The sequence below is a fragment of the Notothenia rossii genome (genome assembly GCF_949606895.1).
Source record: "Notothenia rossii genome assembly, chromosome: 1".
In the NCBI taxonomy this organism is placed as follows: Eukaryota; Metazoa; Chordata; class Actinopteri; order Perciformes; family Nototheniidae; genus Notothenia; species Notothenia rossii.
Window position 1 is genome coordinate 79,805,252 of NC_136912.1, and position 24,215 is coordinate 79,829,466.

Genomic DNA, 24,215 nt, shown 5'->3' on the forward strand with positions numbered 1-24,215 from the left:
GTGAGTTATATAACATACAGCTCAGTAATACACCTACCTGTGTACTGTAGCAGACTCATAACCTCAACAAACATATTTCCCTTTTGGTTTTAAAGCGAGATTATTAGAATATCCTAGCAACTGTTCTATATGTCCATTCTGGAGCGTCTTTGCAAAATGAAAATATGACGGCTTAGTGAATGCAAACAGCCTTTAATGACTCACTGCGACAATCATAACAGTAATTATAGCAGCAGCAACAGCATAAGTGGTGGGTTTTCTGTGGAGGAAGGAGAAAAAGAACCAGAGAAGGAAATATCAATAATCTAAATACTGTAAAAACGTACTTTCTTACAGCTTGTGCTAGATAAAAGTAGAAAGTCTTCAATCATAAGTTGTTCAAGTTTTAAAAGAAATGAGTTTGGGAAATGAAACGTGCAGAACTCTTACTTGTGTTTTTTTTCTGCCATTCTGTTCTCCCTTTCCTCCACATACTCTATTGCCCTCCATCTTCTTCCTCTTTGCCTACATCCTGTTTCTCTTCCTCTCCCCCTTCAGGATCACGACTGCCTGCATTCGGGTCCTCCTGAGGTGGGGGAGTTGATAGTGGTGGGCAAATCTGACGGTCAGATTATCAACGCTTCCTTTATCAAAGAGCACACCCACAAGTCCTACCAGGTGAGGAAAAACACAAATATTAAAGTCTAATGCGTGACTGGATGCTCACTACTCAAAAAATTAAGTAGTGATTTTTAATTGCACATTTGACAGTTAAATATCACATTTTTAATCCACGGCTGTTCAAGAAACGACTAGATTTGTTGTATTTTCCAGCTGCAATGTGAGTAAATGTATGAAAACTTCCTACCGTAAAAAAAACTATTTTTAAAAAATAATGTTATATATTCAGAACAACATTTTCGGCGAGTGCTCTGAGCAACAGCATCAATTACATCTTTCATCTGACGCTCTTGCTGATTTGAAGCCGTGAACTGGGTAACACGCTGCTCCGTCTCATTTTTTTTGCCATCCTCTGGTTTGGTTCCCCGGTTCTGGTATTCATTAAGTTTGGAAAAGCTCGGCTGCCCTTGTAGATGGTTTGCGCGTTTTGATACAGTGTGGCATTACAACATAAAGTGGAGGGATTTGGCATCAGTGGTGCATGCTGGGAAATTTATGGAGCAAATATGCAGAGTGCTTAGTGAGTGGAAAATGCAGAATTGCAATAGATGATTCTAGGGCTGGTGTCAGAGGAGGCCATCTTAAAAGTCACTTCCAGACATGGATGCTGGAATGCATTAGCAGGCGAGGTTAAGTGAGGTTGTTAATCTTAGATTTTGCTGTGAAGCCGGATCTGTGAGCACATCTGTAAGCGCTTTTTCTGACACATACACACAAAGGACAGAGAGAGTGTTTATGGGGCTGCTTCACAACACACGCTGTTGCTGTAAAGTTATTGAACCTTGTCTGGCTCATGATGTCTCTGTGGAAAAACAGTTAAATACATTAATCTGAAAAGAGCTTTCAAAAGAGTTTTCGTTCATTCGGGTTAGTTTAAAAGAATACCTTTTACGTCTTAGTTTTGTGTTCTTTCTCACACAAATGGCATATCTGTTGATGCACCAAAAAAGAAAAAATGTATTGTGTTTTACAATGAGTTCCTCTTCAAAAGTAAATCAGCGTCCCACCTTGCTCAGCTCCATGTGTACGCTGGAGGCTGCAGTATGAGAGTCCTGTTAGAGACAAGAAGGGCTGTTCAATTCAGAAAAAGCCTCCAGCTGGACTCTATGTCAGGGACACATCCCTGACCTTGATCTTTTTTCAGGTTTTTTCGCTTTTTATGTTTGAAATGCTTAGCTGATTCTCACGTCCCGTCAGTAAGCAGCTTCAGAGTTCACGGCTGCGGTCAAGGATGTTTGTTGGTGCAACCATTTGTTTTTCTCAGGTGAGCTGAGACCCATCTGTGACTCTGGGTGCAAGTTTGTGTATTTGCTCACTAAGCCACCCATCATCTTTTCTACGTACAAATGTATCTTCCTCTGATATAAAGCTACATTTCCCCACAGGGATCAATAAAGGTTTGTCTTGCCTTTGTAAAAATCACCCTGCTGGTGTAGCCCTTCGTAATTCTTATGGGTCGAGTTCAGTGTGTTTGGATATTTTCCAAGTGTACCTAGGTTTTTACTTTCACTCAGGAGACAGTTAGATATGTGAGTTTCATATTTCATCGTTTTTATTTGATTTTTTCCAGGTCGAGTTTCAGGACCAGAGTCAGCTGATACTTAAACCCTCAGAGATCCATCTGCTGGAGCATGAACTCCCGAAGAGGGTCCGAGCCAGACTGGTCAGTATATAACAGAGATTCTGCTTCCTAACCTGATCACACACCCTTCATGTTGTAACAGGATATAATAAAGACACTTTAATTTGGCAGTTGTTTGCTTTGGCTGACACAAAATATTTATTAACTTTTGCCTTGGCTACCGATTGTGTGTGTGCTGAAGGGTCTCCAAAGAGTAAATGTAAAATGAGTAAAATACCTAAGTTATTCAAACAATAAATGGGTACGTTCTACTTCTATTGTGCCAAAGGCAGCTTATAACTGCTAGCTTGGTTAGCAATAAACTGAGAAGACAAGATAATCAACAATCACAAAATGGCTGCTTTCATATTTTAGTGTACTATAGATAATACAGTTTCACACAATTGTATTCGGACTCTCTGAAATGGTCACTATACAAAATCAATAGAAAGCGATTTTAGACACAAACAGCTGACTATCCCAATGTTTCCTCAGTCTAAGTCTGTACCTGTCTGTTTTCAGGCCATCCCTGTACCTCAGGTGGGGGTTTCATCCAAAGATGAAGCCCAGGCAGCCAAACGCCGCTGCCTCCCGTCAGGCCCCGCCCCGTCCACACGCATGGAGACCACCAATAAACCCCCTTGCTCCCTAACTACAGCTGCTGTAGCATCGCGAGGAGCAGAACATCTCAGTATTCACACATCACAAACCTCACAACCTTTACCCCGGTCCGCCATGACCCTACACGAAGCCCCCTCCCACACCAATGGTATTCAGATGGACGTTGAGACCCCCATGGACACCAGCGTGGCCCTCACAGACGCTCTCACGGAGTCGACCCTGGCCTCAGATGCCATGCTGACTCCGCAGCCAAACCCCTTTTCAGTGGACGTTTCCTTCATGGAGAGCCTCCTCAATTCACCTTTCCATCAGGACAGTAGTCCAGGACCCCTGTATTAAAAACCTCCACTTTGTTATTACTCGGCCAGTGGAGGCAGAGCCAATAGGAATTCGCTAACTGAGGTGGATTCACTGAGTGCTGGAATTGTGAACTAAAAACATTTCCTCCACCGGCTCAGAGAGCTCAGGGTGGAGCGAAAAAAGACACAAGCACTCTTTAATGCATGCTCCTTTTTTATTCTTTGAGTTAATGTATTGCGGTGGTGCTCTGAGGTAAAAGGTAAAGGATTATAATTTTTTTGACATTAATATAATTTGTTGTTTTTCTACGCGTTTTCCATTTCTGGTCAGCTGCTGTGCTTCCCTTCTCCAGTTTAATATGAATAAGTCTCTTAGTGGTATCAACTCCATACCTCGGTGCATTAACTCGATGACAGCACACTCCCATTGTCTTTTGTACAGAAAAGTAATTATTATAACTCCTCTTCTTCTTCTTTTTTTTTCTTTTTAAATCAAACAACCAGCAACAAATGTTCTATTTTTCAATCGGGCCGCTTGTGGCTTTGGAACTGTGAGGTGGAACTAAAGTGTTCATTTTCCATCGGATTGCAAAAGGGGGGGGGGGGGAAATGGGGTGAAAAAAATATGTATTGTATGGGAATTCAGTATTTAAATGTCTTAGTCAAATATCAATATAATTATTTGTAATGGCAGAAATGTTTTGAATGCAAACACTAATAGATTTGTTTTCAGGACGCAATGTTTTTTAAAGATGTGTCACAGATCAGGGGCCGTATTCACAAAGCATGTTATCTTACCGCTAGGAGTGCTCCTAACTCGCGCTAAAACATTTTACGTAGAAGTTTTTTCTTAAAAGTTATTCACAAAGCCGCTGAGACCTACACATACTAAGGATAAATCACTAAGAGTGACGCGCCGTTGCTATGGATTACGTCGATTCTCGTGCATGAGTTTAGAAGCGGTCAGTACGGTGATTGGTTGTTCAGAGCAGGCGGTCTCGGTGAAACTCATCCGCAACATCCCACAAACGAGCCCACTAAATCACCGAAAAGCAAGGAAATAGCCTAGGCTAGAAATGTATTCCTATCAAATAGTTTTGGACAGTGCAGTTAGCAGAATACACGCATGATGACAAGTTTGTGCAGACCACGATAATGACGTTGTATATGCACGTTAAAGAGAGAGAGCAAACAATAAAAATACGTAAATTGCATTAAATCAAGGAGGCAATTAAAAGCACTCTGCAAACTATTATCCAATGAGCATATTTCCAGCACTTAAACACTTTCAATAACAGCCCATACCGCCGTTCAAGTCCCCCTATCATGATGAATGAAAACAATCTGCGTGTTGATGGAATGTACTTTCTTTCTATTGACGAACACGTCCTCATCTTTTGAGGGCGCAATTACTTTTATGTGCGTCCCGTCAATAGCACCGACCGCACCGGGCATACCTGCAATTGCCATGAAGTTGGCTTTGATCCTGTGTAGTTGTTGATTGTCCAAAGGAAACCGGATAAACTGTTAGATGATATGTGGTCTAGAGAGCGTGCTGATGGTTTGGTTTATGGCACGGCTGACTGATGGTTGCGATATTCCTAAATCGTCGGCATTGCAAAGTTGCATTTTCCCTGTTGCTAAATATCGTAGTTTTGCCAAACATTTTATTTCCGGACTAATCGGGTTATTCCTGTTTGTCGGGGATGTTATTGCATCCCACACTAATTCCACAACAAGTTTGATACCCTCACGATTTAGCCTATATCTCTTGATCAATTCACAGTCTTCCATTGTCTCCAAAACATTTCGTCTCGCAGTCATTTTCAGATTCTTTGTGAAAAGGTCTTACTGAGTTAGGAGTCCTCTCGAGGACTTTTAAGCTCTCCTAAACTTAGGTGCTAATTTTAGGCCTAAAATACTTTGTGAATTGCTCTTAGTGAATAAAATTAGGAGTCCTAAATTTAAGACTGACACAGCCATTATGTTTAGGAGTTTATCCTAAACATTCGCAAGTTAGGAGCTACTTTTAGCCCTAAGATCCTTTGTGAATACGGCCCCAGACCTTTTATGTAGTGATATCATTCAGTCTGACATTTGGCAGCTCCACTCTTTTCACCTAAATCTGTCTCAGGGTTCCTGCATGTGGAAAAAATGTTGTTTTAACATCCAAGTCATTTGAAGAAGGACAGAACAGCCGGAAAATATTCATCAGTCGTAATTGGCTCATGAATACCCGTTGCTGATTTTAGCTCCTGTTACCATGTTGTCCACTATTATAGGTAATGTCTCTGTCTTCTTTCTCTTATTAGCACATGATCGGGCGAAACAAATTTAAGTCAATTATAAGGATACAATTCTGGAACATGTATGTTATTTGAAAATGTGTATATGTAGGAACCCTACAATCTGAAAATATGATGTTTTATGATTTGTTTTAATTGTATGTATAAGTCAATATTGTATATTAAGCATCTTGTTTTTGTATTGCCCTATCCTTATATTGTACATTTTCTTATTTTTAATTCATAAACTTGGCCTATTGAAAATAGTAATGAGTGTATTTTTTACACATTTCAACACGTGTATTATACTCAGTTTGCACCAGTAAATACATCTTTCAATTTGCTGATATGGCCGTACTTTGCTTCATGGGTGCTTTTAGAGACATTAAACTACTGATGGAGTGAGTTTCCCAACACTGTCACCTTGTACATACTGAGGCCATGTGTATTGTGAATTAGATTTGTAAATGTTGCATATATACTTCTCTTTTTTTTCTTTTGTCTGTCATCAAACTGCAATGTTGGGGTACAAACTTGTTCCTGTATCCAAATGAAGTCCATCAAGAACGTTTTATTGCAGAGGGATTAAAGTGGCTTGCTAGTCCACAGCTGTTCTGTGTTTTGTGTTCAAAGAGATTTAAAGGGTAGTGGGGGGGGTCAAACTCCACTGACTAAGGATGGAAACTCCATACGGTAACTTCTAATACATTTTCATTATTAAATGTCACAACAATGCATGAACTGTTAGGTATTGCGAGTCAAACACTTCAGAGACATGTATTGTATTCATCTGAGACCTATAATCAGGGGTGCACATAACTGGTACGCAGGTACGCATGCGCGGCAAAAATCTGAATTGCGTAACGTCACTTGTGTCACTACGCGCCTTTGCGTACCTCAAAACATCTAAACAAAACACATATTTCGTCTACACGAGTTTCTTGTCAACAGTCAATGGAGTAAACTACGAGACATGTTAAAAAAAAACAAAGACATTAAGCAGCTACGTTGCCGTTTCGCTCCCTGCAAAAGTGGCTGACTGAAATGGGTGCTGGCCGAGCCGCGCAGGACATAACCGACGGACCTGCGAAGCTTACAGGAGGCAGAGGCTTAGATCACCGGACTACAGAGTTGGTCGCCGTGTGACAGAAAGGGTTAACGTCGGTATGAACAACAGAATTGTGCCAAAACTCCGCCAACTGGCTGCAGTGGGAGACTCCTCTGTGCACATTCTGTGCCCCGCGCACACACTGGAGAACTGCGCAAAATCAGCTGATCACAACGTTCACGCTCTGTGGTCAAGCTGCTGCAATTTTATTTCCAACAAAGTGGAGTAAAACACACAGTTGCAAACTTACTCAGGGTGTTATGGAAGAGTTTTAAATCAGACAGAGGTGTAAGAAGTAGCCTACTCAGATATTGTACTTGAGTAAAAGTAGAGTGTTACTCTGTTACAATAGAAGTCCTGCATTCAAAATGTTACTCAAGTAAAATTAGAAAAGTATTATCATCAAAATATAGTTCCCAAAGTACCAAAAGTAAAAGTAGTCAATGTGCAGATTGGTCGATTTCAGAATAATATATATGATATGTGTTGTAATGATTGATCATTAAAGTGTTCTCAAAGCTGGTTAAATTAGATCAAAGTCAAGTAAAGTACAAATATCTCAAAATTGTACTTAAGTAGAGTACTTGAAGAAGTGTACTTAGTAACTTCCCACATCTGAAATCAGATATGACTTCAAGTCATGTGATCATTTCTTAGTATTTGATCCTTCCACTTGGCCTCAGGAAATTCTAGGACTTCACAGTTTTGGCAAGAAGTTTTGGAGAAAGCAAATCGGAGGCTTAAAAAGAGACAGGGAGGTGCATCTTCATCATCTAGCATGCAATAAGTGTAAATAGAGGACAGTGAAGGAGACACTGAGGAGGACCATGCTTCGTATGGGGTGAGTACCAAACGCTGTCTCCTGGTACTCATCTGAGTAACTCACAAAAAAAGTTATGTGCACCCCTGCCTATAATATATTGTTGCATGCCCTCTCTTTTAGCCCTGTTTCAAAAGTGCTGATTCTGTGTCTGTAGCTTTAAATGCAAATGAGCTGGCCACGCCCCTTTGCAAGATGTTTGGGCTGCGGTCGGGTAATCCAAAAATCAGCTCCTAAATTCTAACCCTATCGTCTATTCCTTGACCTCTGAGTGAAACATCACGGGGTTAAGGGATAGTGGATAGGAGAATTCAAAAGGACTGCGGTACTTTAGAGAATCCGACTGCACTTTCACTATCCGACGTGTTTATGATGCGCCAGCGGACGTCAATTGGTGTGTATTGCTGTGGGAAACTATGGAAACTACTGTTTTCTATACAGCGAGATACAACATGGATGTTAAATAAGAACGACGGACTCATCTAGAGACTCTGCACCGTGCTCTGATGCTGAAATGCTTTATGCTTTATGAACGTGGACAACAGAGAAACATATTCTTCATGACCAAGTTGGAATTGAAATAAAAAATGAAAGTGAAATGTATGCTCGTCACCCTCTCCCTCCGGTCCACATTAATACAAATGATCCCAATACGTATGATTGTATGAACTATGAAAATATCTTAAATCAATACAAATGTATTTATTATAAACGTTGGTCCTTAACACCTATCACTGTGTACATCACCATTCAAACATCTTTTAAAAGTTGAACAAACCACACATCCCCAGTTCTTCCGCAAAGACACGGCGGGCACTTCAGAATGCTAATGTCCGCCCTGATCCAGAGAGGGCAGAGAGAGAGTGAAATGTTGACTTTATTTGATAATTTCAGTAAAAACTAACGTTCATATTTCTCTTTTTGATTATAATACTGATGGACGTTCAAAACAAAGCACTTTGGCAACTTACCACATACGTTTTAAAATGCTTAATAAGCACCGTAACTTTTATGATATAATTTCTCCGTCATAATCGTTTGTTTCCGTGAACGGCCGACTGTTGTGTGACGGGTGACGGCAAATGCTGCGGCTGCAAGGCATTATGGGGCAGCATTTTCTCCTCTCCTTTCGGTTAGGGAGGTCCAGTGGTTCCTAAGCTAAAGGAGGTTTTATAACAAAGGAAGTTTGAAACCTCCTTTCCTATCATCTCGAACGGCACTTATCATGGCTGCCACTGAGGGACTTCCGGGTAATTTCACTCCGTTAGGAAGGTTCCTAAGCTAAATGGACTATTCGACTTCAGCCCTGGTTTAGACAAACACAATGGTGCTCTAGGAGGATATTCAGGTGATAAGGGGCGGGGTAGTTACCTTGGTTGGTTATTGGCTAATTGGCTAATTGAACCCAAAAAAACATTGTGACATCACAAAGTGGCCAAAATCTGAAAAGCAATTTTCAGACAGGTTTTTATATAAATGGATCAGGACAAAAAGAGAGAATTCTTTTTCCTGAAATTTTCAGAAACTCTTTACACAGAGGGGACACTTACATTTTAATTCCTCTGAGTCTCTTAATTAGAAGAAGTCCAACAAGAAAAGGACAGATTGTGAAGAGAGAAGGTCACTGGAAGAACAAGAAATCTGTGTCTTATAGACCAATCGTTAACGTGGACACACACACACACACACACACACACACACACACACACACACACACACACACACACACACACACACACACACACACACACACACACACACACACACACACACACACACACACACACACACACACACACACACACACACACACTCTCTCTGCCCTCTCTGGATCAGGGTGGACATTAGCATTCTGAAGTGCCCGCCGTGTCTTTGCAGAAGAACTGGGGATGTGCCAGCTTGGCAATTACTTTAACAACTCCAGAGTTTGATTTCTTCATTCAGTTAAACCCAGCCACGGGTAAAAAGGAGGAGAAAAATGTGGAAGATATATTTTTAAAGTAAAAGAGTTTGGCTTAACAGTTTGGGAAAAGGAACAGGAAACCTTCAGTATTTTAATAATCTTCGAACAATAGAACCATGAAGGCATTAAAACAGCATGCGTCCTCGTGGCTGTTGAATAATCTCAAAGTGTGGCTTTTGGTTTGAGTCTGTCTCACCAAAACGTCCTTGAGGATGACACTGAAAACTCTAACCTGCTCGGTGACGATCAGACAGCTGAATGGCTCGCATTGGAAGTGGAAATCAGCGAATGCAGTGTGATCTAATTGCAGATGGAAGTGGCAATTATGTTGACAAGCTGGTTGATATGACGGGCTCCATTATAGCCTTAAGCTTTTATTACATTTCTGCCAAGTAAATCACTTCACTGGAGCAGTATTACCATAATGAGTGGAGCTCACTGTCCTGTGTTTCAAGGGGATTGGTCTGAGAAGTTGGTGGTGCCTGATCTTTATGAACTTCTCCAGACATGCAGGACTTTCAAGTGACGTAACTACTTGCATTGACTGGTGGCCATATTGGATATTGCCTGTTGATGGCTAATCTCCCTGCTGTGTGTGTCTTGTTAGCATGATTGCTGCACTGTTGTTGACGCAGCTGGTTTGTATGTTAGTTCATTTATCACGTTGAGAAATTGGAACAGCAAGAGCATATTCATTTTTCACTGCAAATAGTTTTTCAGCAAGTAACAGATGTGTTGGTGAGCGTCTAACATAACATCCTCAGGTGAGTGTTACACTCATGTTACACTGTAAGTGTGATTTACATAGTGGCAGTGCTCATGTGTGAACAAGGAAAGCCTGTTTGAAAATTACAGATCATAAATGCATACCATTTACCTACATTTAGTCATCTAGTTGTTTTCGTTTAAAAAGAGACCAAATTAAACAAGCATTGAAGACAATGCAAAACCTTTCATTTAATTGTATGACACACTTTATTTGCGCTATCTTGTGTCAGTCTACATTCTGTGGTAGGAATGAGAGAAACACTCCTAAAAATCACGAGTAGAAAATGCTCAAGAAAGAGGGACTCTATTTCTGTCTCATGAACAAAAGACAACTTACTGTATGTTGAAACACTCACATCACATGAAACACTGTCGAGATATACGTCAGATGCACCCACTTATATTTACCCTTTAGATATTAATGTTGTTTATTAGCTACTGCTCTGGTGATGGCTTTAATGGAGATGATTTAATATTTACAGGAGTTGCACCATAAATTGCCCCCAAGAGGAACTGGCTCAGGGATTTTCAGACAGCTGAAGATAATAGATTATGCGAGGCACCTAACACATCGCTCCATTTGCATTTATAATTCTCAGTTTATGTTGTTGTTGTTCTTATCGCAGTTGGATCAATCCTCACTGTTTGTCTTTATGCCTGGATTTTGTGATGCAGTCCTAACGCTCCACTGCCGCTTTTGTCTCACAAGCCTCCATTCATTTTCTCCTGGTACAGACACAATAAGCCAAAGAGGAGAGAAACTTGTTTGAGAGCAAGAGGGAAGAAAAAACAAAACAACAATGTTGGTAAGTGCCGGCCCTTATTAATGAAGTGAATCTTCATCCAGTCACACACAACAAATAAATGGCTGCCTCCTTGAAGCGCTTAATCGGCCCATTAGTCTTCGAGCGACCACAGCCCCCCCCCTCTCTGTGGCGTGTTCCCTTTAGACCACAGCAGATACATCCATCAACCCGTATTTGCATGCCGACCACACGCGCTGACAGAGCTGAGTGCACAGCTGGAGATGCTACATCATATTTAGTCCTTTACTTGTGCAATAAACACTGTTCTCCACATCTCCAGCTTGTCCTCCTTCTCTACCTCCATCTTTTGAATCCTCACATTACTCCTTCTTTTCACAAGTAATCTGGGAACTCATCTGTTAAAGAGGCTCTGTCACATATTCACTTGTATTTTCTCCCAATTGCCTTAAAAACAGTCCTGTCTTGTTGTAATGCTTCTTTTCATTGCACTTCTCCACCCTGCACAATCATTTTAGGGAATATTTTATTCCTTCTGTGACTTTTATTTGCTGATGTATGAATTCAATCTTGTTCTGTGACTCACTGTAAGCAGCTCTGCAGAGGAGTGTCTAAATGACTGAAACGAGCGACGAATACGCTAAGTAATGACAGGGTTTGCTCTTCTAAGTCAGCCTAATTAATCACCAGACGGCGTCCTGTGTGGTTTAAAGAGCTGCACAAACAGAGAGCCAAACTCTTAGAGAGCTAGCATGCTTATCTGTAAGTGACCTGCGCTTATTTTCTCTCCATTTTACTTCAATTTCTCAGCCGCCATGCGCTGCACCCTCTGCTAATTCAGCCGCTTAAAATCTCATTTCAGACACAATTAGCCTTTAGCCCATCCAAGTGCCGTCGCCTGTGGTGTTTTTTTTCCTTTCAGTCTTTGTGAACACTTTCTCTTTCACTCCCGATAAAGATCATTATTGAGGTTACTGAAAGGAGTTTTGATTATTTACAGGAGAAAACATAATGAATGGCCTTTTAGCAGACAAATTAGGCGCCTGTTAAAAACCTTGCTTGTTGCCAAGCCAGGGTTATCAATGCTACTGGGAGCCTTTAATTCATTCCTTTGCCAGTAGTTTTTTTAATTACACTTGAAGGTAGAGATTTCACTGCGGCAGAGCCCGGCCCTGCTGCTGTTATTTATTTTTTGTGAGACTCTTAACTGCAGAGCTTGCAGAAACAAGGACGCTCATCATTTTCACTTTGCAGGCAAGTCACAACATAATTTTACTGCGTCTGCTCTGCAGCTGTCTCTAAATGGATAGATTTTTCAGATGCACATTCGGGTGATTGTTGTTTGTGCACAAAGTGCCTGTGTTACTTTTCAGATTTGTCTGTGAGGTTTCGGAGAGAAAAGTAATTCAACTAACTAATTATTTGGATCACGATTTTGAAGTGAGGTTGATGTGTCGCGGTGATTACCGATTGTGCTAAAATCAGAATGACAGTTACATCTTCTGAGGCGATCGTTTAAAGGGCAAACATTAGGCATTTGTTTTGTTTGTTTTAATGTATACATATTGTATATCATTTATTGTATTTCCACCAATGAGGTTTTGTTTTTGGTTTAGTGTGTCCGTCTGTTCGTATGGAAGACCATTTGCGCCACAGAAAATTAAAAAAATGATCATTGTAGCTCCCTCGAGTAAATGACACGAGGCTGAGATCTTGATTAAATACAGGGTTTATTCTTGTGGAACCTAGTCCAACCCGTGAGAACTGGGTTATAAGACAACAAATATATAAAACATAAATAAATATGGAATATATGCATGTCATCACTTTTAATGCTGCTAAATAAAACAATAAACGGCGCACATATCCCACACAGTAGCACAAGCTAACAATAGCATGTAGCACAAGCTAGCGCATAGCATACATAAATATAACCTGCAGCTCAACCACACATTTAGACAAACAACCAGCACAAAAACGTACCTCGTAGGCTGCTAGTCATCTAGAGATGCTGATATCTTTAACTGCATTTTTCCCTTAGTTTCCTTAGATTTTCTTTACATTCTGCGTTGCTCTGCAGTTGCGACTACCAAGTGCGTAGATTAAACAAACAGGTGTAACACAAAACACCGCAGATTAGTTCCGCCCCTATTAATGTTGCACATAAAAGGTAGGAACCAAAAATACAACGTGGAACAAAATAAACAACAGAGAGTGAAGACAGTTACACTCCCACCAAATCAACTGTGATTTCCATCACATTTTTAGAAAACCGATATACATTAATGTAAAACTAACTAACTATTTCGTTTTAGACCTATTAAGTGCAGAGTGTGAGTGAGAGTAACTGTTCAGAGTTTTAGTCTGCTTCCAACAACAACACCGTCTTGTGGATAGGCCTTTCGAGGTAGACAGGTTTAGCGAGGCGCTTTCCCTTTCCACCCAGGGTAGAGTCGCTGATAAGCAGCTTGAGCCTTCTCACTCTTCCACCCCCTCCTGGGTACACTTCCACAACCCTGGCTAGCTTCCATTGGCCACGTGGTATAGTGTTGTCTTGCAGAATGACAACGTCATTTACCTTGACGTTTCTGCGTTCCTTGATCCACTTTGGTCTTTGTTGGAGATGGTACTCCTTATGCTGCTGAAGGCACTTTATTTATTAAGAGAGTGTTGCTTCTTGAACCATCTCGATTATGGTCAGCTCTGCTTCTCTCCTCTCCTCTAAGCGTGTGGCTTCACAGGACCTTGGCTTGAGACCTTTTATTTCCTTTGCCAGGCGCTTGAGTCTGGCAAAGGCTTTAACCACTCTTGACCAGTCTGATAATTTGTGAAGGTGATCTAGTAGCGACTTTACTTTGTTTGCTTGGGTATCATGAACCTGGGCCTTCTTAAGCTCTGGGTCACTACTCACGATCTCTCCCACCTTGACTTCTCCACTTGCTAGCTCTTTCTGCCAAAGTAGGTCAGGGCCTGTGAACCAATTTGAGGCTTGAAGTTGCTGTGCTGTGAGACCTTTGGAGGCCTGATCTGCAGGGTTATCTTCAGAAGCTCTTTCGACAAAGTCAGATTCTAGCACCTCACTGACATCTGCAGGTGAGACTTCCTTAATCTGTGTTCTACAGACGTAGTGTACTTCCCTTGGGAGATTTGAAGACTGGAGACTTGGTATCACTTGCTTCACGGTTACCTGGTGACTTACTCCAATCAAATCTCCAATGTCGAGAGAGGGATTGCCAAAGCCGACAACACTCCAGCCCAAATCTGTTCTCTGTGCAAAGGGCTGGTTTTCTTCACCAGGCACCACTTCTCTTGGGACGAGAGCTTGAGGACAGTTGTAGCCGATAAGCAGGCCAATTTCACAGCTTTGCTGAGGAGCGATCTCATCTGTGAGGTGTTCAAGATGAGGCCACGCCTTTGCAGTCTCTGGTGTGGGAATATGGTCTCTGCTTGCAGGGATGAATTCTCTTGAGTAGGTTACTGGCAGAGGTATTATCCTGTCTGAGTAGATTCCTCTCACTTGGAGACCAGTTAGCTTCCTACATGACACGACTTTGCTTCTTGAAGCCATTGTGGAGAACTTTAGCTGCACTGCTTCGTTCTTTGTGCGAAGAGCCTTTGCCGTTTCTTCAAGGCTTGTGTCACTGTGTATCGAGGAGTGCATACACAAGTATTTCACTATGTGGCTCACTTGTGGCTGACACCCACACTGGAACGATTGTGGATGTATGGGGTTCTTTAACATTCTGGAAGACTGTATTGGATGTTGCCTCATGTGGTGTGCTTGCCGCTTTACCTTGTGGACGTTCCATTGTGCTTTCTCTTGCACCATCATGGTTTGTTGACATTCTTTCTTCTCTGGTGCGATTGTCGTGGAGACAAGTTGGATGTCCCCTTTCGCATGTTTCGCACATCTTTTTGTTTTGACATTCCTTTGAGCGATGGCCAGATTTTAAACAGCCAAGCACAACTTCTTCTCTTGAACAAACTTGAGTCGCTCAGAGATTGTCTCATTCCTGAATGTGTAACATTCATGCAGACCGTGTCCTGCCTTCTCACAGAAAAGGCAGTTTTTGGCATCTGCTGTTTCATTTGTGTCTGTAGTCAATACGTTTGGTACAGGACTTCTATTCATTAAAATCTTGCCTTTTTCACTTTCTCTTGATTTTAGAGCATGGAGAGATGTTATTGGGTTGCAAGCTATGTTGGCTTCACGTGTGAGAAATGTAACAAACTGGCTGAAGGTTTGGAACGTGTGAATTTGTTCTTCCATTTCTGTGACCTTTCTGTTCAAACTTGAGGTCAATCAGTCTGGAAGTTTAGCAAGCATCCTTTGGTTTTCGTAGCAGTCATTAAGTATCTCAAGTCCTTTGATCTGTGACATGGCAGCCTCACAGCTGCAAGGAATTCAGAGAGCTCTTGAAGTTCTACGCTGTCTTTGGAACTTATCTTGGGCCATGCATCAAGCTTATCTCTGAAGGCCTTAGCAATGAGGAAAGGATTACCGTACCTCTCTTCTAGGATGGTCCGCGCGGCATGATAGGCTGACCCTTTGCCTAGCAGGAAGTAGCTCTCTATGGCCTTCTTGGCGGGTCCACCCACATACTTTCTTATAGTATATCTTTTCTTCAGCTGGGATGTTTTTCCTGTCAACGAGTGTACGAAAGGAGACCTTCCAGTCATTGAAACTCAGTGGGTCACCACTGAACGTTGTAGGTTCAGGTACAGGTAGACGACTTGCACTGATGGACTCTGCAAGAGCTCTGACAAGAGCTGAAGTACTGTCTTCTTGTTTTTGTTGTGTCGCAGCTTGAGGTGGTGAGTGGTTTTACAGTTCACTCAGTCCTTTCAAGCTGAGTGTAACATTAATCCTGTGGCTACAATGTGAGTTAGAAGTCACTGTCAACACTAAAAAGATTGTGGTAAACCTTTAATGTTATACCGTAGTTGGCAAAGAGTTTAAGTCTCTTTTAGATTTGATTCTACGAATGAGATTTTGCGGACAGAGAGGGAAACCAAACAACTTTAGAAGCCATGATGCAAAATCTCTGTGGAAGAGTAAAAAGTCAAGTCTAGGTAAAAGCTTCAGTTCATCATGCATGGCAGATTGAACCCTGCTGTGAAGCGCATCCCAGCTACCCCACCTGCATAATGACAGCTATTTCCTGTTGGGATCTACAGCGTACGGTGTCGAGCAACACGGGAGCATCTTAGCACATGCAGTGAGGGGGGGGGGGACGTGATTGCGAAGCTGAGGGTAATTATGAACAGAGAGCTCAGTTTCCTCAAGGTGAGGCAGCTGGAAGCCACCATCTAGAGCGAGAGGAGATCTAGAGGATTGTTAGGAAATAGAGAGAATAAGTCACACTTGCGTTCAATGCAAGTATCTATCCCTCTGGAGTCCCGCTCTACTTAATACTGTGACCAAGACTAGTGATGTCAGAGCGAAATGGCTATAGACAAATTGGGAAATATATGAAAGGAATACTCTAATTGCCTGTTCTTCCTCTGGATTGTGTACATGTGTGTGTGAGTGTGTGAAATGTCTTGTCAATGTTCGTCTGTTTTGCTAAAAGAAAGTCTGCTTCTGAATGACTGTGTGTACGTACATATCCTACATCTGTATTTATCTATACTGTATGTATATGTGCCCTTATGGGTGAAAGCATATCTTTGATGTGTTTCTGAGCATACTGTCATTGGTGGAGTAAGAAAATGAAGGGAGATTCGGTTCCACTACAAATAAAGCTAAGATGGATGAGGGAAGTGAACACTTTAATGCCGGTAATTATCTTCCTCTTCTTGCTCATCACACCTGCGCTGTTGTTTCACACATTTAATTTGGATAACAACTGAATCAAAGAATAAATACAAAATAACACATTTATTCCCCTTGACTAGCTCTTGTCAACGAGAACAAATATGTTTATTTGATTAATTGTCAACAGCTTAAGAGACAGCTGGAGAGAAATCTTTCCGCCCTCGACTTCTTTACACAAAGCGATATGGGGCCCCAGAGCATCTACTTATAAAAAAAAAAAAAGTATATTTGATCAATACATCTTAGTTCGACATGATGCAAAATACAATGATTGCAAAACAAGTGCATATCATAAAATGTGCCTGATCTGCTCTTTGTTACTCTATATTCTTTATTCACTTTCTATCACTTTCTTTTTTTTTATTAAAGGACTTGTTGCGTAGTATCCTAGAAATAACAATAATTCTCCAGACAGAAAGTTTGGCTTAAAAACCTGTATGAAGGGAATCTAATTACCATTAATGTACCATTTTACAAAAACAATAGATTGCTCCCACACATAGCCAAACCAATAACATTTTAAATGTTTTTATTCTAGGACCTAAGAAGGTTTCTATTGGGAAGAATGAACCATCATGTCTCGGTTAAACTTAGAGCAGGTGTCACAATCTCATTTCAGAAATATATATATTTTTTTTTTCTCAAATTGCTTTTTTTCTCACGAACACACAGATGAGTACTCGGCTAACAACAAGTTTGATGTATTACCAGGGTAACATTAGGTTAAATCTATCATTTGAAAGTGTCCGTGCCATCTAATTAAAATGGCAGACATCATTTTGCAAATCAAAACATCCGATCCATTAACAAACCCATTTACTATTTGTTGCAGATCTTTGCAGAGGTGCAGAGCTGATGCAACAGATGTTGAGCCCTCGGCATGGAAGCTGGCAATGGAGATATCAATGTTTAACATATCTGATTGCCTTTACCTCCTTAAACATCTATAGACAGAATGCACCCTGGGAGAAACCACCCCTTACTGCGCTGACGTTCTCATCCTCCATGCCTTACCCGTCTCATCCTGTGTCAACCCTTGGATCATTATCATATCTGACACCCCCACCTCAGCCCTCTTCAGTGAGAATCCTTCTTTTCCTGGCTAATTGAAAGAAACAAAACACCTCTTTCTCCCCGCGGGAAACTCACTTCACAGTGTAAGGTTTGTGTGTGTGTGTGTGTGTGTGTGTCTTCTTTGGGGATTCTAACAACGCAAACTTAACAAAACTAACTTATTCTTTTTCTCTTCAGTGAAGAATCCTATATTTGCATCGTGAGACGTTTTTGTACGTGGGAATAGTCTTCATTATTCTCTTATGTCGAGGAAGTGAAAAAGAGTGCTTCCAAAAATGATTTTCATTTTTAGAGTTGGACTTCTGTTAATTTATAGATTCAGACTTTGAATATCAGAAAGCAATTAGTCAAGTCCCACAAACAGTTTCAATTTCTGGCACAAAACAACATCTCAAACAGCAACCTAAAGATAACACAACTGAAACATATGAAGCTCGGCGCAAGTTCAAGCAGGAAGTTGGGCTCAGGGGCGGCGCCAGGGGGGAGCTAAGGGGTGCTGAAACACCACCCAGGATTGCCAAAGCACCCCCTAAGCACCCCCACGAAATATATTTTGTTTTTTTTCGAATAAAAAAAAAAAGGTTTTATTAAATTAAATTATACAAATTATTGATTACATCAATGCAAATGTGAAACAAACAAATGTTTGAACAAAAACATAAAGCCAACACAGGTGATATGATTAGGCAAATGGACAGCACCCATTATATTTTTGACCTACCCATAGGCTAAATTACTTTGTGACACTTGAGTGACTTCCTGTTAGCTGGAGCGCCAAATTATTTGCTAACAGCAAAGTGACAAATGGATCTTTTTTTAGTCCTTAAACGTCCACGTGTGGACACTCAATCAAAACCACCTGAAAGCGAGAGGGATTCTGCACATAATAGGCCTCGTGAGTACAAGTAGCTTACTTCTGGCTCTGTGTTTCATTCAAGCTCTGCTCTGTGTGTGTGTGTGTGGCTCGAGCCATTTTGTGTGCGTGCGCAAGCACCGGTGGGTCTCTACCGGAGATTGTTGTGGTTAGCATCTGGTGCTAGCTAGCCAAGCTAACGGATATAAGGATCTTTTTCAAAAACAAGGTGGAGGGAGAACTCTCTCCTGTCAGACTGAGAGTCTCAGATAACCTCAGCTCAGGTGAAGTAAAGGACTCTCAGTGTTTAGATAGTTAACTTTAGTCTAGTTATCTCAGTGGGTCTCAAACGGTTTGTTTTAAAAGGGGAGTGATTTGTAAAATATCTATAAAGAAATAGTAAATATGTTTACAGTTTTGTTTCATAATGTTGAGAGATGTATCCATAGATCTCTTCATTTTACTCTCAAAGTGCACCAGATTGATGCTTTTAACTTCAATATTTAAAAAAAAATCTTCCCGGGGGAGCAAGCCGTGTGGGGAGTGTTGCAGTGCAGTCATACTTGCCAACCTTGAGACCTCAGAAATCTGGAGCATTTCAAAATGCAAAATGGGGGGGGGGGGGGGGGGGGTCTGCTAGTGCAGCCCGCGACCCCCAAAATAACAGTGACAGAGACTGGCGACCCCCTGTCGACGGGGGGTGCTAGTGAATTAATTTCAGAGAAAAAAAAGAAAAAGTTTGAGAAACACTGTGCTAGTGGATTGTCAAAGAAAAAAATGTCTATGCAAAAGCTATTATTAATAATATTTAAAAAAAAAAAATTATAAAAAATATTTATCAACTTTTATTTTTTTTCATTTTTATTTTGTAATCATCTCGCGACCCTTAGATTAACATTAACATATTCAGTGGTGTAGTGGGGGATTTTTTTACTGGGTGGACGGGGTGGTGGGTGGGTGGAGGGAAGACACTATGGACGCGCTCCTGAACTGTCAACGGGGGGGGGGCTTGGGGGACCTCCGTGTCACCTGTCAGCGCAACTTACATGATGCCATTTAGACAATATAATAATAAAGGGCGGTGCCGGTGTTGCCGTTTAACTGGTTACACCGGGGAACTCGTGATGTTCTATAACGGTAGGAATGGGGCGTGTACTTTGAGGAGCCATTGTCGAATAATCAGGAAATACACATTTCGATCGCTTCTCCTGTTGTTTACATTTATCTTTTGGTATATTTGGCTCCATAGGAACACTTTGATGCACATTCAGTACCAGTGTGTGAGGTTGTGGTTGCGATGCATGTAATATCTTGGATATTAACAGACAACGGAACAGTTGGTTATTTAACAGCACGCTTTATTGCCTCCTCCCGTGGTTCATCAATCCCAACCTAGACTACCTCTCGCGCCACCCCCACTTACTGTAACTGTCGTAAACATGCCGTAACGTATATGACAACTCCCCTTGTAGTCAGTTAACAATACTATGACATCTCCCTTTTTCCTTTTAACAATATCAACACATATCAATAACTTAGATATCTTTTCTTTAACAATATCAACACATCAATAACTATGACATATCCCCTTTTTCCCTCTTTTTTTTTCAATATCAACACCCTTTTTTTAAATTATTGAACTGTCCCCTCATAGGTCAAGTCTCTGGACAGGTTTAACAGGTCTACCAGACCTGGTTTGGATCAGTCCATCAGTGTTCCTTGTTGGACCAGGCGAGCCATGTTCTGGGCTCCTCTGAATGTCTGGTGTGTTATTCCTGGGATTTGTGTCGTCGTTCGCTGGAGGCCCCGCTACGGGCACCGCTACGGGCTAGGGGTTTCACCAACTAATCGACTAGTCGACTACCTTTACCACTAGTCGGCGCTGTAGGCCCTAGTCGACTAGTCGTGGAAAAAAATGGAGGTAAATGAGGTGCTGCAAAATGCTACAAAACACGTCCGACATTCTTATGTATGGCAGCACTTCAACGAAGATGTAACCAACTCCACAGTGAAGTGTCTGTGTACAGCTGTACTGAAGTACAATACAAATGCATCTGCTATGCGCAACCATCTGAAGATGAAACACCCGCTGCCGACAGCTAGCACTAGCAGTAATGCTAGCACCAGTGAGCAACGGACCGGCGTCAGCACTGAACAGAGGCAAACGAACAGCAAGAAAACACGGGTCAACAGTAATGCGGATGATGAGCTACGGGATTACTGCCAGCGGACACCGCATATCCCCACAATGGATAATCCACTGGAGTGGTGGGCAGAAAACGTGCACCGCGTCCCCCGAGGAGGAGCTACCTGGCTATTCCAGCCACAAGCACCCCGAGTGAGAGGGTTTTTTCCCTGGCAGGCAACACTGTCACCCGAAAGCGGTCAAGCCTCCTTCCCTCACATGTCGATGCGTTGGTGTTCAAACCAAAAATATGGAAAGGTGGACGTTATCGTGGAGGACAGCGAATAAAGTGTTGCGCACTGGATTTACGTGGCATTTATGTAAACAAGAGTTTTTTGCTGTCGATTTTGGTGAGTCCAGTGTTTGTTATTTACTCAGCCATGTAACACAAATTAAAATGCAGTGTTTAATGTTACTGTATGAGTTCCAATAGAAAATACAGTTGTAAACCTCTCTATTATGACGTAACGACTAGTCGACTAGTCGACTACTATTTTGAAAAACTAGTCGACTAGTAAATATTGGTAGTTGTGAAACCCCTACTACGGGCACCGCTTGGAGATGTCGACGGTTACGTTTGTACAGAGCACCCTGCTCCGTCTCGATGAGATAAGACCTCTGTGTAACACTCTCACCTGCCACTACTGCAGATGTGGACCAGGTCTTTTGATATTCCAGTCTGGTGAGAACATGGTGTCCTCGCTGCAGTGGTGTGAGCTCTCTCACGCCATGGCGCTTGTTATAGTAGAAGGCCTGTTTGCTCTTCTCCGCAGCATCTCGAGCTCTGATGTGATGTCTGCTCGGCCACCTTGGTTGCAGGTTCTTGGCCAGAGTGGGCAGCGTCGTTCCGATTTTCCTGCCCATTAGGAGCTCTGCCGGACTGACACCCGTACTGCTGTGTGGAGAAGAACGGTAAACCATTAAAGCAAGTAGGGGGTCCTTTTGTCTCAGAATCCCCTTTGCCGTTTGAACTGCACGTTCAGCATAACCGTTACTACAATCGGCTCCAGTATCTATTTTAAATTCTACAGATGAGCTGCCAATCTCTAATGTGACTGTCCATTCATTATCATTGTGAGGCATGCTATTAACTGAGCCCAGATAATAATACTGTCCATCTTCTGATCCCTCACCCTCAGTCACTTCTCTCACCTGCTTGCTCTTGCACACCCTTTCCCAGTGTGCACTTTTCCCACAATTATTGCAAGTAGACCTCCTTGCTGGGCAGTCATCCTGCTGGCTGTGTGGCATTTTGCCGCACCGCCAGCACTTCCTGTGGTCATTCTCACTCTCTCTCTCCTGGCGCCTCTCTCTCTGTGGGTGCCGCCACTTCTGTGTTGCACCTCTGCTATGCCGTTGTGCTACTTCCTGCACGGCGTAAGCCCGCTCCCCTTGCTGGTTAACTTGAGATTTTACCTCCTCTGATTGACGCGCCTCTTGTAGCGTCATCTCCAGAGTGAGGTTAGGGATCAGCTGTAGCCTCTGAGACAGATCCTTGTCTAGAATTCCCACCACGATTCTGTCTCTTATATTTTCCTCACGAGCCGTTCCGAAGTTGCAATGTTCCGACAGCTCATATAGTGCGCGGATGAATGTCTCTGCGCGCTCTCCCGCGCGCTGCATTCTCTGGTTGAAACATGCCCGTTCATGTATAACGTTGCGTCTCGGGATGAAATATGCGTCAAATTTCGCCAGTACAACATCATACTGCGACTCATTTTCCTCTTCCCCGTAGGTAAAAGAGCTGAGAATGTTCTCTGCTTCCTTCCCGAGCGCATACACCAGCGTGCTTACTTGAACTGGACCTTCTTCTTTGTCCAACTTAGTAGCTGTCCTGTACCGTGTAAACCGTTTCTTCCAGTCTGACCATTCTGCGGGTTTCTCGAAACAAAAACTCTCTAGTGGTTGAAACTTTGCTATCCCGACCACTTCTGACACCATGTAATATCTTGGATATTAAAAGACAACGGAACAGTTGGTTATTTAACAGCACGCTTTATTGCCTCCTCCCGTGGTTCATCAATCCCAACCTAGACTACCTCTCGCACCACCCCCACTTACTGTAACTGTCGTAAACATGCCGTAACGTATATGACAACTCCCCTTGTAGTCAGTTAACATTACTATGATAATGCCGATATCCGGACGCGTACAGCGAGGACTACAAAATGACAATGAGGTGACTGGGGATGTCTGTTCAAAACATTGCAAACGTGAGTAAATCATTTCAAATATGTATTTGTCTCCGACTTTCATTCGTACATCGTTGTTAATGTGATGTTTAGTAGCTTTGATAGCTGTCCATACCTCCAGACAGCCTAAAAGTAAGACACAAGTTGTTTACTCACAGCCCGAATGCAGCATCGAGGTCCGTGGCCAGCTGTGATCCTCTCCGATCTTCTTGTGACAGGACTTCTGTAGCTATTCTCCAGCGAGCAAGGTTTTTATTAAATGGGACACAAGCTACCACAAACTACTTTACTGACTACACAGTTTTGTTTTTATGAGCCTCAACCAACTGGTCGTGCTGGCGTTTTATGGTAAAAGTGCATTTTCAACAATCATCATCTACAGTATTTGTATTCATCAAACTCAAATAAAACAAACTCAAATAAATGTTTTTCTTTTATGGAAAATGAGCAATATACCAGATATATTCATACAAGATAATAAAGGATAATTGTCAACATTTTTCTTTTTTTCAAGCCATCAGCATAAATATCATGGATCATAAAATCCATCAGTTGTTTAACAACTCCTGAATCCATCCCCTCTTGGTTAGCCCTACAGCTATTCTCACACATACACACACACACACACACACGCACGCACGCACGCACACACACACACACACACACACACACACACACGATCTTTCTCTATGTCTGTCTATGTCTACAGTATCTCTATCTATGTCTCTATCTCTCTGTCGCTATCTATCTCTGTCGCTATCTATTTCTCTCTATAATCACAAACCAAGAAATTGTGACACTTCCGCCGGTTTATCGCCTAGACAATGTGGGATAGAAATAAATATATATATATATAGATGCACATATATAAAATAACAATTTCATTATATGGATTCAACTTGTGCCCCGCTGGACTTGTATGTGGTTTACCCATTACTTTGACACCAGTATCAGCCATGGAAGATAGTTTGTTTGTTTCATTCTAAGCTATCCAGCAAGGTTATTTTCATTGATGTATTTTTTTTTCTGCACAGTGTAGAGTCTTGTTGTGATGAGAGGGATGGAGGTTGTTGACAGAGTCACATGTATAGCAATAAACTGGTCATGACGACGAGGTCTTCTTTAGCCTTAACTGGCGTGGTTTATTTTCATATGTGCATTGCACCACTTGACCTGCTCTCCAT

At 41.9% G+C, this 24,215-nt stretch overlaps 1 protein-coding gene and 2 long non-coding RNA genes across 3 annotated transcripts in view; 1 reads left to right on the plus strand and 2 right to left on the minus strand.

Moving 5' to 3' along the window:
• kdm4b (lysine (K)-specific demethylase 4B) overlaps window positions 1-6,092 on the plus strand; it is a 57,732-nt gene extending 51,640 nt beyond the window's left edge. Inside the window, exons 20-22 of the mRNA XM_079644165.1 lie at window positions 538-657; window positions 2,231-2,323; window positions 2,804-6,092. Coding sequence (XP_079500291.1) covers window positions 538-657; window positions 2,231-2,323; window positions 2,804-3,241 — 651 coding nt within the window. The 3' untranslated portion in view covers window positions 3,242-6,092. The remainder of the gene's footprint in view (window positions 1-537; window positions 658-2,230; window positions 2,324-2,803) is intronic.
• Window positions 11-22,859, minus strand: LOC307015642. Its single transcript, XR_013801611.1, has 4 exons — window positions 22,256-22,859; window positions 21,475-21,734; window positions 430-650; window positions 11-259 (listed from the first exon to the last, which is right to left on the minus strand). It is a non-coding gene; the product is annotated as an uncharacterized lncRNA (long non-coding RNA).
• On the minus strand, window positions 5,375-7,964 carry LOC307015644. Its single transcript, XR_013801612.1, has 2 exons — window positions 7,505-7,964; window positions 5,375-6,283 (listed from the first exon to the last, which is right to left on the minus strand). It is a non-coding gene; the product is annotated as an uncharacterized lncRNA (long non-coding RNA).
• Window positions 22,860-24,215: the final 1,356 nt, after the last annotated feature.